This window comes from Vidua chalybeata, chromosome 3, assembly GCF_026979565.1.
Source record: "Vidua chalybeata isolate OUT-0048 chromosome 3, bVidCha1 merged haplotype, whole genome shotgun sequence".
Lineage (NCBI taxonomy): Eukaryota > Metazoa > Chordata > Aves > Passeriformes > Viduidae > Vidua > Vidua chalybeata.
In genome coordinates this window covers 60,077,649-60,094,291 of record NC_071532.1, presented here as the reverse complement: position 1 = coordinate 60,094,291, position 16,643 = coordinate 60,077,649, and the positions used below count along the sequence as shown (strand labels likewise).

The 16,643-nt window shown below is 41.4% G+C and overlaps 1 protein-coding gene across 1 annotated transcript in view; it reads right to left on the bottom strand.

Annotated features, from left to right (window-relative positions):
- PTPRK (protein tyrosine phosphatase receptor type K) overlaps positions 1-15,842 on the bottom strand; it is a 379,785-nt gene extending 363,943 nt beyond the window's left edge. The window contains exon 1 of the mRNA XM_053938166.1: positions 15,620-15,842. Coding sequence (XP_053794141.1) covers positions 15,620-15,731 — 112 coding nt within the window. The 5' untranslated portion in view covers positions 15,732-15,842. The remainder of the gene's footprint in view (positions 1-15,619) is intronic.
- Between the last annotated feature and the right edge of the window lie 801 nt (positions 15,843-16,643).

Sequence of the window (16,643 nt, the reverse complement as noted above, 5' to 3'; positions counted from 1 at the left end):
TTGCTGTATTATTTGCTGCTATCAAAGAGATCATCTCTGTCATCTTCATAAACACCCTTCAAGTTCTTGCAACCTCCTGTTAAGATTATCCCCTTACTGTTCTTCCTCTTGAGACTAAACAAGCCCAGCTCCCTTCAGGTGCCCCTTGGAGATCACACAATCTATGTCACACCAGGCCCCAACCTTGGTTACATCCCAAGAGGCTTCAGCTTCTTCATATCCTTCATGACCTGGGAGAAGGCAAGAGGCACAATTCCCAACAAAATACTCCAGACATACCTCACCAGCATTGAGTAGTGGGGCATAGCAGATTGCCACAATCTGCTGGCTACAATCCTCACAGTGCAGTCCAGTATGCCATTCACTTTGCTCAAAAAAACAAAAAATTAACTAAAAGCCCCACAGAAGTAAACAAACAAACAAAAAAAAACCCACATGCATACCCAGCCAGCTATCAACCACAAATCCATTTCTTGCAGGGCATTACCCAGCCACTATCTAGCCTGTACCCACAGATATTCCTGCTGCCAAGATTGGCCCATGCACTGATGTTCTTGATCCAGATGGCCTTGACAAGTCCATTCAAAATTAAATCATAAATCCAAAACTATTCTGGCTTGCAGAAATATCCCATGTGTCCAGATTACCACAGCAAAAGAGACACCATGACTCACTTTGTAAATTGTGCCATTTCAACAACAGACAGCCCCCAACAGAACCAGGAGCACTGGTCATCCTCCATTAAAAAACTAGCATTGAAAATGGAAAGACAGCAATAAGTGGTAGTGTAGGTATTATTATAACATGAATTACAATTACACTTTTCTTTTGAGTGCCTGGTGAAACACACACCTTTGATTGCTGACATCCACATGACTTCCAGCCAAAGCAAACCTATACACCTGAAAGAAATGATACTAAAAACTGGGGATGCAGGCGAAGATTTGAAATTATTTTTTCATCATCAGATATATACAATGTGCAACCAAATATATCTCATCTGGATTTGTATTTTGAGATTACTAGTTTTATGTACTTCACTTCCCTGACTTCTATGAAAACAGTCACTAGGAGAACTCAAAAAAAAAGGGGGCAACTCAAGTGTTAAATTCTGTATTTAACTGAACTGTTAAACAAAAAAACATATTCTACTGTTTTCTAACAGTTAAACTATGAAAAGATTGCACTTCTCTACTTCTAAAGGGCAATCTCATCTCAAACTCCATGCTTTTGGGAGCTGTTGCACTAACAGAGGTAGGGAAAAAACTATCTCGTATGTCAGCAATAACATCAATCCCCCATTGCTTAATCAGAAATCTGATCTGCTAATTAGTTACCATGTAAGGAAAAAGATTAAATATAAGAAGAGTGAACTTGCCACAATATGTTTTGCAACATTAATAAAACATTCAATAATTTGTTGCCTTCAATAAGTTTTGTTGCTAAGTCTGCTAAAGTAAAATATTCAAATGGCCTTGGAAGAATCTGTCTGACAACAGAGCATAAGTCTCTGATATAAAGTCAAGGCTACTTCCTATCCAAGTCCTATAAGATGATCTGCTTGATATGGAGAATGCATGTTTATCTTCTTTGCAAATCACATTTTCCTTAGTCTGTGTGGTATTAATCTCCATGGGGGTGGACACCTCCAGGAAGGTGCAATGGTCTCCTGGTTCTGGTCAATTCCTGTTTTAATCTCATTTCCATGTCACACTCTTCACACATAGTGAGATATTAAACTCTATAGGGGCAGACATTTCAGCTGGCCTTAGCACACAGATTCTCCCCTTCTGGCCAATTCTTATTTTAACTTTAATTTCCTATGATTTATATTCCATTTTCAAGTTTAATAAATTCTGCTTCATTTTTATCAACAAGTCATCTCTCTCTCTCCCTCCCCTACTTCTTTTCAGAGATTTTCACAGGAAAAACTACCCATGTGGTCCTTTTTACTAACCACTTCCCTCAAAATCATTGTGATGTTATTGCCAGGTTGAGATGTTATTGGTGTCATTGCCATCAATGCTAGTTGAAAACACACTGATAATGCTTGCCTTATTAAGGACTAGTTCTCTCAGTGGGGTATAATTTTGTGCAGCCTTGCTTTGTATAAAATTTCACTTACCTGTTGCAGCATGGGATAACCCCACACCTAGGTAACAAAGTAGGATATAATTTAGAACATAAGAAATTAAAGCATAATGCCTTATTGTACACTCTCCAATTGACAGTCAAGTCTCTGTCCTAAATGAGGGGTGTAGTACAACAGAAAGCATAGGAACATCATGAGGCAGAAGTATTTCAGGTCTCTCAGATATTAGTATCATAATGGGCAACACAATCACAGAGAGGAAAACAAAACCGGAGATCTTTAGCCTGCATGATATCTGCCTCAAACATTTTGAGACCAATCTTTGCTCTTCCCAGCAAATATAAAGCACTGTTTGAATACAATATTAAATTTCATTATCTAAACATGCTTTCAGTTTTCCCTGCCAGGTTAGCTTCTCAGTCTTGAAAACATTTATCACTCATCATCATCATCTTCATCTATTATTGGTTCAGCACTTGAAAAATCTACTAGCCAAATATTTAAAACCTCAACAGAGAGGCATGCTTATGAAAAGGGCAAGAGACACAATTTCAAAAATATTGCTACTTTTTCAGAGCATGTTCTTCTTCGATTTTTTGTCCCACTGATTTTTATATACTCTCTAGCAGAGAGTCCGTCTAGTCTTTCTTTTTTCTTTTTTTTTACAAGCTGTACCTGGTGAACTTCACCACCACTGAGACGAGCACACCAGAAGCTCCACATCTGAAATGCTCCAACAATTCTCAGGGAAGCTTGATTCAAAGTTAGTATATAATGTACCATGAGATCCTTAGGAACCCAAGACAGTAGAAAAAAGGAGCCTACAGGGGAAGACCATGAAATCTGAGGTAACCCTGCCTGGCTACACTACATGCAATGGTTCCAAGTGTCTCACTATCTGTAAGGCTTCAATTCAGAAACCAGCATCTATTGCACTAAATTGCTTGTCAGTGCAGATACAGCCATAGTCTGTCTAAGACACAGCAAAACAGAATTGCCCTGACAGGTACTAGTGTCACAGATAAAACTGGCAAAATACTTCTAACTTCTAACTTCTTGCTGTAGCAGCTTGTAAGATTCCGAGAGCAAAATACAGTGCAGCCAAGTGTGTAGACAACTTTACTCCAACATAACCTTACTTTGTCATTGGCATTTATTTTTTTTTTTTACTATTTTATTCACAGACATTCAAGTAAAAGCTTGAATTAAAAAATAATTACTTCCTAGTTATCCAAGTCTTTCATTCCAAAGTTTTTGGAAAGCAAACTGAAAGCAAAATGTTCTGAGACTTCAGAACATTTATCCAAGCTTTGACTTCATTTAATTTTACCATGCATTTGCATTTTCATACATGGTCGTTATTGTTGTCTGTCTATTAGGCTGCTGTCTTCTGCAGTCCATTAGCCAGGTTTCAAACACTGATTGCAGTCTCCCATTAAGAATATCTTCTTTGCCCATGCGTTTTATCTCCTGCTATTATAACATTTCATCATGCCAGAATCTGTAAATTGTGCCTGAGAACAAACGAGTCTGTCTCTTAGGTAAACTGATCAATCATATGTGAAAGAAACCAAAAATACTCCAGGGACCTAGATGTATTTATATATTTTACCATGTATAAACACATTCATCAAACAGCCACTGGGTCCATTTATGATCTATACATCAATTACTGAACATTTACATAGAAGATACAATCATTGGTAGTTTATCTTTTATACTGCTAAAGGCAAATCCTCTTAATTACAACTTATTAGCCAGAAGTTTTTGATATGTGCAACTCTAATATTCTTAATGTTGTTACACTTTCTCTACTTTTTCCCCAGATTACAGAAATGCTGAGGTTCAATCCCACTCTTTTTCTGAATTGTGTTCTGAACTGCAAAATTATAAGGAAATAGCAATTTCTCTGGGCCTAAACATAGCAAAAGTAATCTTTTATATAAGGACCATTTTGCTTAAGTACTGAGACCACATACTGCCTGCTCTTTCTTAATTCTTATCCAAAGAAATGTAAATTTATTCAGATGTCTAATTACTGTATTTGAGATATAGTAAACAAGCAGATAAGAGGGAATGTAAAAGAAGGACAGGAAGAATACTATGATAAACAATACACAGTCATCTTGGATGCAGAATGTCTCAAAAAAGGATTAGGAAACAAAAAGAAAACAGTTTTACCTGGATTCCTTCTTGACAGAGCCTTTTAAATATAGTAAACAGGAAGATAAAGGTCCCTGGTCTGGGTGTTTAAAAAACCCCTCACCATAAAGCAAAAGCTAAGCAGACACTTGGAAGAAATTGGAGAATTATCAAGAAAGTCACCAACCCCCCTTGCCTAGCCATAACTCAGTCTTAACTAAAAATGTATTCATCCCACAGGCAGGTAGCCTGGTTTGTTTTTCTGACCTCTTTCACCTGGCAATACATTCAACATACAGCATGAGCAGAGCTGTTTAGAATTTTATGTATTACTGCCCACAAACCTGTTAGTGTAACAAGATAATGATAAAATATGAGTTATTCCTAAACTACCAAAAGTACAAGGATGGGCTTATCGTCCTTTCATTCTCAGTTCACATTTTGTGTCTTATAGAGAAAAAAAGGCATCCTCCTCATTCATGGCACAGTACTGAAGAAACTAATCAAGATTTCTGCAATGGATTCACAAATCCCTTTTACCCCTTCTTAATTTTACACTTTCTTCTTCAAATCTCTTTTATTTGCACAGATGAAATGCTGCCACCATGACAGAACTCAATTCTCAACAACAAGACAGTAACTAATGTGGAAGAATATGTGAGAGGACTAGGGATCTTCGTGGTTTAAGGACTTATTTATTACAAAATTGTGATCCCAGTATTTAATGTTGTCCTCCAACAAATATGAGAGCAGTTGCATTTCCTTTAAGGACAAAGGAGTAGTGCATTTTTGCCTCCTCTATATTTCACAAATCAAAATAAGATTATGTTTTTTTCCCATTTTCAAAGTATTATTCAAGGCAAGAAATTCTCCAAAACTACTTTCCACTACAGCTTTGTTGCAAGCATTACACAAGTAGTGCCCAGGAAACAGCACTTGGTAAGAACTTAACAGAGTGTCTATTAGGTAATCAACATCAGTGCTGCTGTGCACTTCAAAAGTGAATAAAATTGCAATTTTATTAGGGAAATAAATAAACATTTACCAACCTCATTCACTTGTGTGTCCTCTGGGGACTGCCTAATATACAAACTTAGTAAATTTGAGCATTTTCTTTGGCTTTTGCTTCCACTTGCTAATGCTGGGGTTTTTTTAGGTTTACATTCACAATGCAAATGCTTCATGTCCAAGTGCAGTGGGAGTTTTTTGTTGTTGTTTTTTAATCACATATGCACTTCCACTAAAAGACAATTTTCTAATTCTTTCAACTTCTTCATCTCAGAATATGACTGGCCCATTAATTATTTAAGGCTGCTTTTTACTTAATAGCTGTTTAAAGAGATGGATGGTCAAAATAATTTCCCAGAAACTCAAATTATCTAGTGCTTGTTTTCATTCCCATTTCCATTCTTAAGCAAACAGAGAAAGATGTTTATGCTTAGCATCTGGATACTATCACTATGCAAGCAAAGCAATCCAACAGATTATTCCAGTATTCCTAGGGTCTACAAATGTCATTATTAATCAGAAATGTTACTCTTTCAGGTTCACAGCCTCGTCACATAGCCCATAAAGCTCAGACCAAGGATTTTAAAATACATGGTTTCTGTCAATCTGAAAGTAATGTACCGACTCCCCTCTTCTGAATTCTCATAAAGAACATCTGTGCAGTCTCTCTAAACGAGAGCATAATCTTGCCCTTCCAAAATGCTGGTGATTTAACTCAGCTCCTTGATCAACATTTGACAGAAACACCAAAAAATCACCAAAAGGATTGAGCATTTGGAGTATAAACCCAAAAAACACAGGTAAGTGAGCCAGAGGGAACAACCATCACCCACCACCCCCCAAAAGGCTGTTTAGTATATCCATTTCAATGCCTTTAAAACAACCTATAAACTGAGTCTGGTAGTTAACTGCTGCTGTGCAGACAACAGGATACACAAACTGGCCAGGAACTCTCTCATCCCTGGAAAGAACTGCAGACCTGGAAGCACTTCATACCTTCAACATGACTCAGAAGGAGCTGTTAACCTACCCTACAGTTCTTAACCAGCTCAGCATACAGGTATTTCAAATGAAAGGAGAAAGAAGGGGAAAAAAGAGGTGTGGGGGGGGAGAGGGGGGAAGGAAAAAAACTACTGGGAATGACACACCACCTAGGAATGCAACACTTTCCCACTTATGTGAGAAGAATCAAAGCATTAAACCATTAAGCTAACTTTATCAAAGAAAAAAAGTCAACCACAGTGGCTAATAACAGCATATAGAGTAAATTACTAACAGAAGTGATTTAAAACTATTAAAAGTTAAAACAAAAGCCAATTTGATTAACAACTTCTCACTTCAGGTTTCAGCCACCTCAGTCAGAAAAAAACCCATCTTTAAATCTTTACAAGCTGTGACATTACACCCATCTATTTAGCCTGTGCCTACCAGGAAAATTATAATCCCCTTCATTACCAAGCTTCGTTTCAACTGATTCAGAAATCCAAATCATTACACGCTAGGAGTTTTGTTCTCACCTGGAAAATGTCTTTCCACCCTTACATATCTACTTACATTCTTATAAGTAAGCAGGGCAAAGACATAAAGGATTTTATTTGTGGTGGGGGTTGTGAATAGTTTGTCATGCTATCTGAAAAGAAAGGTAGCAAGAAAGGAAAGCCAACCCCGCAGAGATTTACAAATGCAAAAAAACTTAATATAACTAGACCTTTTGCACTAAACAAGACCACACACACAAAGTATTCATATGCTGAAGAGCTGGCAAGCCTGCGGAATTAGCTTGCAATTTCTAGTATATTCACAAATTGAGTCAGGACTGATTGCGGGTAAAAACTAACTGCAAAAAGAATATTTGTTTGGCTTTTCTGAGTTGACTAAGGAAAAGACTGAAAAGACCATTTTATTATACTTCTGCTGTGCAAGAGTGGAAAGCCTCTTTAACTGGAAATTTACTAGTCTGAAAAGTGAACATGGAATGAACCAAACAAAGTTGTCACATCAACAAAGACAGATACAGCTAACCAGTTAAGCAAAGGAGCACACAAACACTTCATGAAAAGTGATATTTATACTCAACTATTTCTTTATATTGTTTATACTTAACCATTCTGAATAAGGAATCTCATCTACCTTCCTTCACTAATGGCACGAAACTCTAACATTAAACTCTTCCAACAAAAACCAAGGAGAGCCAAGAAGATTTTAAAAAGGAGCGGGAGGGGGATGCTCAAATGCGTGTTTAAGGTCGCTTAAAGATTCACCGGCCTGGGGCTGGGGTGGGGGAGGGGGGAGGCGGATGCACCACCACAGGGACAACGAGTGTGAGAACTGTGGGGAAATGGACAGTCCACTTCTTTCTTCAGGTATGGGGAAAGGGACTGTGGGACTGAGCGTTTGGTAATTTCGAGACTGAACTGGGGGCTTTTGTTTATTTAACATTATCTTTAAATAAACACCATTATCTTCTCTGGAAAACTTATGACAAATAGCACTGAAGTTAACACAACAATGTTTTGGTATGTACTCTCTACTTAAAATGTATATGCATACTTGACGATACTAATTGGAGAGATACCTGAAAAAAAAGTATATATAAACGTATTTCTTCTAAGGAATCAGAAGTTGAAAAAAATATAAGAATGCCTTTGGTATTTTTATAAGAAATCATCCTTTTAAAATATTTTAAATAGAGTAATGGCAGTTAGCACTGACAACCTATCTAGTCATGAACTCAGTCAATTTCTTCAACACTCTCATGGCTGATAAGTGCTTTCACATTTACAAAGAACAGGCAAATAGGGTGACACTGGGAGAACCAAGATAACTGATAACATTTTGATCTTACTTCAGCCTAATACCACAGAGATACGATACAGATATAATGGAGTGTCAAAATATAAAATCAGAGCATTTTTCTAATTAATAGCAACAGGTCAACTCTCTGCTAGGTCTTGCAATTTTAATTTTTCACTGTAGTGAAGAAGACAAAAGCAGTCTAAAATTTCAGTGCTTCAATACTTTTCTTTTTTTACTTAAAACCATAAATCACTTAAAACCAGCAAATACCATAAACCACACTACAGGAACTCACAAAGAAACATAACTTCTATTTGAATAGAGTAATACAAAAAATAGTTCAAGAAGTCAGTTATCCAGTCAAATATTTAACTCTGAGCAGTTTTGAATTCATTTGAACTACAGCCACAATTATTTTTCATAGTATTTTTTTCTTCTGGTTAATATTCATCAGTCATTTTTACAGTTACAGAGCAACTGTTTACCAACAAAAGAAAGCATACAACTCCACCTCAAAATAAATTGAGTAACCAGTGTGTAATAATTAGAATGAATATACCATAACTTAATTGCAACAGAACTTGGGTTTAAAGTATTCAACAGCGTCTCATAAGTCACTAGAATTAATTTCATGACATGGTAGTTGAGAAATGTCTTCTTTTGCTACTCAATTAATAAACATAATCACATGGTTTTAGTAAGTGGCAACAGAAGTAAATGACTTTCTGACAAACTGAAAGGTCTAATCTTTCATACACTAACTAACACAAATAACCTCATATTACCTTAGTACTAGGCAAAGAATTGAATTTTTTCACAGCACCTCAAGAAATCCTCAAGAAATTGAATCCCTCAAATCTTTTACTGAAAATGCAAACAGAACTTTCAACTGCATGGCCTCCTAGTTAGAGTGACTCAAAACTACAAAGTTGGTATGTACTATAGGTGACTTCAGCTGCGTAGTTTGCATAGTTTTAAACTACTGGTTTAAAGCCACCTGTAGTCAAAGCTTACCAGGAAGCAGCACAAGGTAATGACCTTTCTGACCTACAAAATTATGTGTAGAAGGATTTTATTCTCAGCCAGATGATACAAAATTGTCACCAGTGCCATTTACCGCTTCCCAGCTGGCTCACGCTGGCCTTTAGAAACGATGGCCATTTTTCCCTTTCAACCCACATTCACGTCTCATGAGCAATCCTATTAAAAAACCCCATAGGATGGTCAAGGACAGATCATGCACAGAAAGAATGTGAAATCACAGAAAGCAGCTTTAAACCAGTTCCTGCTGTGCCCCAAACTGGGTGTCACAACATCCTCTACTTCTAGCCATGTATCTAGGTGTCACCTCCACCAAGTCCTCTATTGCTTGACATCACAATTATTCTCTACTAAGTGCTATGAATAGGCCACTCCTTGTTTATACAATTATATAATAAACACTTTAGCTATGTATTATAACAAAAGAATACATTTCAGCCCAGTTTACTCAAAGCTGCATGTCAGAAACACTAGCCTAACGCTGTCATCAGTTGGTGTGCAGTCAGCCAGAGCACAGCCTCAAACACCTTCACCCAGTCTAACCCCTCCAGCTCCAGAGTGAGCACCAGGCCTCTCTTGCCACCATGTCCTCCTGGCTGCTCTTTGTAGTTCCTTGGGTGGGTGAAGTGCTGGCATGGTGAGCAGAGCGTAGATCCAGTGTGACTCAAACTAGTGCCAGGTTCACCTCACATGAGCTGCACTGCGATCGCAGCGGTCAAACCAAGCCTTCCCACCATCAGCCCTCATCCTCCCTTATATGTCAGGTTTAGGTGGTTGCACATCTGTCAGTGAGCTAATAGGAAACTAATCCCAAGCCCCATCTTCCCTTCAAGGAGATTCACATAAAGCTAAACCAACTCACCCACAGGCCACTTGGTGGCCACACTTAGCACAGCCAAAGACCTGAGAGCCACTCAAGTGACAGAAATGCCTCTCTCTGTGGCAGCAGTAATTTAAATTAGCTTAATAGCATAGGCAGATTGCAAATGAAGCTCCAAATCGGAGCACACACTTCTGGGAGCAGCACTACAAAGGCATCTTTTCATGACAATGATAAGCTATGACAGATGGGATTCCATCAGCACCTGAAAACACAAGGCATGTCCTAATTGACTCAGCTAAGAGAATTGAAGTAGTTTTTTTGGAAGCTTCCTATTACACATGAACAGGATCTGTGTTGCAAAAGGAAGAATAGAGATTTCACCAAAACAGTTGCTGACACTCAGTCACATACCAGCTCCTGAGAGGTGAGATGACCTGGACGACTACCGGATAGAGATCGTAAAGACTCGAGAGCAAGAAGCAACGCTACAGCAGTGCTGCACATCTCTGTGCATGTTAATCCAGGTACTGCCAATCTTTACATGTAAGAGGATGAACTCCTTCAAACTCACTTGTATTAACAAGAGCATATCAAGAAAGAGAAAGAGGCAAATCATGGTGGTAAGCATTTAACTCTCCCAAACATTCAACATGAGGTCACAAGTCCTTCAAGAGCCTTGCTCAAAATCTCTCCTTCCGCCAAAAGGGCTGGTTAAAGACTCTCTCCTTCCCAAGAGTCCTGCTGTCCACTGGCACAGCCATTCCACAGACTATCATTTAATGCAGTATCTCAGCTCTTCAGTAATGAAATAGTTCCATAAAAGTGTCAGTTCACACCCAGGAGTGAGACAAATGGTCAAAAAAGCCAAGCAAATGACAGGAATGATCACACTACGAATAGTGAACAGAAATCATTATTAAGCACTATATAAATCCATCAGGCAGCTGTCTCATGGACGCTCTGAGCAATGTAGAAGTGGAACAGAAAGAGAAGGCTGATAAAGGAGAAAAAGAAGATATGGAATGATAGCTTCACAGAAGGTGGCTACAACTAGACTTTTCTGATTAGAAAAGGCATAGTTGAGATAGTTGAAAAACCCTATGTGGCATGAAGAAGGTAAAAGGGGAGAAATTATTATTCATCTTTTCATACAAGAGCTAGGATATATGAAATACAACAAGCTATTTCAAAAAACAAAGGACCACAGCTTTTTCCACACAACTTATAGATTCCTTACCACAAAGCAAGATAAATACTAAAAGCAATAGAGGCTGAAAATGTCATTAGGCACAATTATGGTTACATAGTCCACCTGCAGTATAAATTAACAGTACTTTGTCACTGTGGCAGTGACAGACAGTACTCAGAGGAAATCACTCCTTGCAGAAAATCCCCCTCCCCAAGTGCCAACCATCAGAGACGGGATAGGTGGACCTCTCACCTCATCATGTGCAAATTTCTTACCTCACCCCCACCCTTGGGATTTTTAAATTTTTTATTTATTATTCTAAGTAGATCTTAAATAAGAGCAAGACATCTCCCTTGTTTTAAGGTGCCCTGTGTATATCACTTCCACACTAATCAAGCAATACTGTGATTCTCAGAAAAAAAAGGGACTAATTGGGACTTCCAGGGTCATTGTGTTCTGGGTGCTTTCAATTTCACATGAATCACTTAAGTTCCAATTAAAAAATTTATATCCACTGTATAAGTGTAATATGGCAGCTGAAAATGCAGATAGGCAAGTGATCTGTGAACCCACAGTGCCATGGAAGGAGCTTAATATATAAAAGAGAAGAAAACATTTGAGAACGAGGTGATGAAAGCTGGAAAATAACTTCACTTCTAATTTCACTCATTTTCCAGGTAAGTTTCCAATACATTTGAACAGCTTGATGGGAAATAAAAAAGCTACTAGTAAGTTCCTTATACATGCATGCCTATCTGCACCAGTGTCTCCTGTACATCTTGCATATATGCAAACTGTAGTAGATTCAAGATAAAATATGACTGAAGCATCTTTTGCTGTTCTGGCAGCAAAGAGCTAATTTGAGTTTAATTACCTTAAAGTATTTTGAAATGCTTTCAAAGAGCTCTCCATTTCTTCTACAACATGATTACAAACAGTAGATATGCTAGTTAAAATTTTCAAATATTTCTCAATAAGTATATTGAATGGAAAAGAAATCTATAAAACAAATAATATCTTCTATTTTATTGTATCAAATTTCTGAGTTAGATTCACTCCCAAAGACAGACTTTAACTATTTTATCAGGGTAAAGGAAAAATATTAACTTAGAAATATTTACTCTTGCATGCTAATTTGTGACACTAACTACTTTGCATGCAAAAGTCTAAGGAATAACTGTTCTAATAAATTATTTGAACTCATAAAACATACAGTGTTTTTTTATGCTTAACTGTCCCTATGGTCTGAAGTATCATAGTTAAATAACTTCAAGTAAGCTGATGCATCTAAAGTTTTTATCCTCATATCTTTTATTTAGTAATTAAAAACCTCACACACTTGCACAGACACCATCAGACACAGTGCAATGCATATTTCTATCAGTCAGTTGACAAGCCAGCAGCGTTCTTCAAATTTTTTTGAATATTCCTTTTTTCCTTCAAATTTGAAAATATGCAAATTGCTAAAAATAAAATTTAAAAATATATACATTTAAAGTGATTGAGTTGTGAAAACAAGCTGAACTTGTTCTTTATCAAACTGTAGGAGTTGCAGATGAAAGGAGGTGCTATATAAGGAATAGCTAGACTTCAACAGAGAACACACTGCCAAAACATTTTGGCCTAGATTCTGACAGGCACGCACCCAAGTTGAAGGGTCATGGAAAGCAGCGGTGTAAAGCAACAATCTACAGAGACCAGAAAACATTACACTGTGGATTAGTGCTGCGGCTGGGGGGAAGGGGGCAGGGAAGGAGGGCAGAGAGAAGCTGCTTGGGATTTTGTTTGCTTGGGGGTTTTTCACTTGAAATCTGGGGAGAAAAACAAAAGATACAATGTCTCGATTATGTGCGAGGGGGGCGGAGAAGATATACAAGCACAATTTCTAAGACAGCAACATATTATAAAATGTATCTTGCTCTTTTTCCTAAGTTTCTGCAGCTCCTTCTGATTTGCTTTCACGGAATATGTTAGAAGGAAGAACAGACGGCAGACTCTCACACACAGCTCCCAAAGAAAGCCAACTTTCAAAAAATTCATACTCTGTAATTTGATTAGACCCTTAATAAACATGTCAAAGTTTTTATGAAGAATTTTATGAAGACTTCTGGATCTTGCTATCGTTCATGCTCAGGAGAAGTACAGAGCATCATAAAAAGAAAATAAAAATCAAATTACAATGAGATAGAGATTTGTGAAAGGTCCAGACTGACTTAATGTCCTCACTAATGACAAAGGAAAAGTAACAGTTTTCAATTCTTGCAATTCAGAGGAGAAGAATATTAAGAAAAAGGGAGCTGAGAATTAGCTAGGTTTAGTTTAACTTGGAAAAGCACAGGCTGTTATATTACGGTGAGGAACTTCTCATTGTAGGCTAGAGAAAGGCTCTCACTGGCACTTATGAACTCAAACCTTTGTGTGTGCACCCACTAATACCAAAATAAGGAAGTTTCATCAACAGAATCACAAAGACACATGCACACTCCTGAGACTGGCTTAGAATAAGTAATGAAACAAAGTTTGTGGCAATTATTAAATTCAGTAGGGCATAGCTCCACTTGTGGATATCAAATGTATTTAATAAGAGTGCAAGAGCCATACCTTAAATCAAGCACAATGACAGAACCAGCTACTAGCAACTGTATTTCACTAAACCTGCAAAAAGGTCTGAATGTCTCCAATCAACAAACCTCTGACTGGTGCAACACATCAGTATTCTTGATACTTGGCAATAGAAACTAAAGTCTCTAGCTGCTGACATGCTATACACACACACAAAAAAAAATAATCTTGTGTTTCCTAGATACAATTGTTCAACTCCTTGACAAGCTTCACCTACTCTGGTCAGAAGGATATTGAACATTCTTTTCCACTTACCTAACACATACCCCACAGTACCAACCTGACTGCTTGTACTTGCAATTCAAAATGGGCTGCATGCCACATTTTCAGCATAAAATACCACAGACCATATAAGTTATCAGAACTTCCTACTCTCCTTACACCAGTGAACAAGCTTATAAAAAAATCTTTATGTAAGTGTTACCTTTGGTGTTAACATTAGTCTGATGAGTTAGGAGTAAAGCAAAAAATCACTGGTCTAACTTAACTATGGTTTTGAATGAAAAGATATTATGCATGGGAATATTTTATTTTAGCTGTTCCTACAACATACCAGCAGTGTAGATGGTACATTTCCCTTCCCCTGGTAAAGGGCTCGTAGGTGCTTACGTAATTCTACAATTCGGATACAGAGACATTAAATTATACACACCAAAGTCAGACACAAGGATGGATGTAAGCTGCTCAGACCAGCACTCCTTCAGCATATTTCTTAACCAATGACATTTCAAATGTCTCAATTAAAAACTAATTTATAGGAGGACCAGGAGGAAAAGAAGAAATACCGCTGACTACATATCAGTCCATTAAAGTCTCAAGAGCGTACATACTTTTATTAACGGCAGTTTTCAAATCAGTATCGTATGATAAAGATCTCAAATGCCTGTCCAACTGATGCACCCGATGCAATTGAAAGTACTATTCAAACAAGGGGGGAGGGAAGAAAGAAAAACAAGAGCCTTAAGTCTATTTCAGTCAGTCAGTCCTTGGTGTAATACTTCACGCCGCAAACAATAAGAGCACGTTCATAATAAAGCTTCACCCAAGCAAACGAAGGGTGCTTCATAAACTACAGCGGAACAGGTGGGGGTGACGGTACGGCACACGAGTCCCCAGTGCCCCCCGCATTACCCCGTCACAGCACGGGAGATGCTGCCCCCTCTTCCAGGAGTGGCCGCTCCAGCCCCCGGCTCTCTGCCCCGAGGCTCCCCCGGGGCCAACAACTCACCACCGCGCCGGCCGCAGCTCCCACCGCCCGGCCCCGCGGGCATTAATTCCGCAAAACCCCGCGGCGCTGGGCGGCCAGGAAGGAAGGGGCGAGAAATCCGCGGCTTTCACACAAAATAGAGGCCGACCCTATCGGAGCTTTCCCTCCCGTTTGTCACCCACCATTCTTTTATTAATGCTGGGAGGGGGGATCCCGGTGGTCGGCGGCAGCTCGTGTCTCCCCGCCCCACGCCTCGGGGCGAGGGGAGCGGCCGGGCTGCGCTCTCCACGCCAGGCAGGGAAACGCCGGGAAAAGTTTGAGCGGGGGAAGGGGCGACAACAGCTCCAACCCCGCTGGCACCTGGGAGGCCGGCCGGGGTTGAAGGAGGAGGAGGTGAGGAAGGGGAGTTTGTAAGATGCCCGAAGCCTGCGCTCCGCCCGCCCCTGCGAGCCCCGCTCCGGCAGCCAGCGCACACGCGTGGGTCGCCCACCGCGCCTCGCAGAGCGGAGGGATTGGGGGTGTGGGGCAGTCCCTCTCTAACCCCACCGCCGCTCCTCGGGCGGGAGCCGAGTCTCAGAGCAGTGCGACCCTTACCGACCCTCTCCCATTCCTTCTCCTCCCTTTCCCAGCAGGCAGCCCGGGCACGGCGCGACCCCGCCGCTCCGCCCGCCCTTACCTGGGCGCCGAGCAAGAACTCACCTGCCGAGAGCTGGGCCCGGGCCGCCCCGAGCAGGGCGGGCGAGCGGCCGGCCAGCAGGGCGAGCGCCGCCAGCAGCGGCAGCGAGGCGGCGGCGCCGGCCCCCCTGCCCATGCCGACTTGCGGAGAAGTTTCTGAAAGAGGCCGGTGCTGCCCCGGCCCGCGGCGGCGGGCGGAGCGCACCTCGACCGCCCCTCTCGCCGCGGCGCCTCGCCAGGAGACCCCCGCGCCGAGGGGCGCCCGCTGGCCCCGGGGCCGCCCGCTGGGGCAGCCGTCTGCGGCGCGACGAGCGCGGCGGCGGTGGCACCGATTCCCCTCGTACTCCGGAGTTACTTTGCTGCTGGGCGAGTGGGGCGGGAGGGAGGAGCCGAGCGCGCACGTCCAACCCCCGCTCCCCGGCACTTGGCACGGGGAATGTGGGACTCCGGCCCGCAGCCCGGCGCGGGCGCAGCGGCGCCCGGCAGCGCCTCCTGCTGCAGGCGCGGGGGCAGCACCGGCTCGGATCGGCGCTGCCCGGATCGCCTCCGCTCCGCTCGGATCGGCTGCCCCTGGCGCGGCGCGGCGCGGCTTTCCCTGGCACAGTCCGGCTCGGCTCTTCTCCGCCCTCTCCGGCACGGCGCAGCCTGGCTCAGCGCGGCTCCGCTCGGCTCGGCTCAGCACGGCACAGGAGCAGCTACAGGCGGTTGTGCGAGCCCCCCGCTCTCAGCCTCCCGCCTAAGGGGAACCTGCTGCTTCTAGAGGAGAAGGGGCGGAAGGGAGAGGGCGCCGGCTGAGCCGCCGGAGGGGTGGGAGGTCGGGGCAGGGAGCGCGGCCGGGGGTGGTGGGTCTCGGGCGCTGGTTTCGGGAGACGGCCCCCACGCCTCGGGTGGGATCTGTTGGCTCTTCCCGCTCTTAGAAATGCGGTATGGATCGAGTGGCGAGCGTGGTATTATCAGCGCGCATCAAACAGCCTGGCTGTATCATCGAGTCAGGGTTCGTGTTTTTGCTTTCTTTGGCAACACTTGTCTGGCTCCTAAGGCCAGTAAA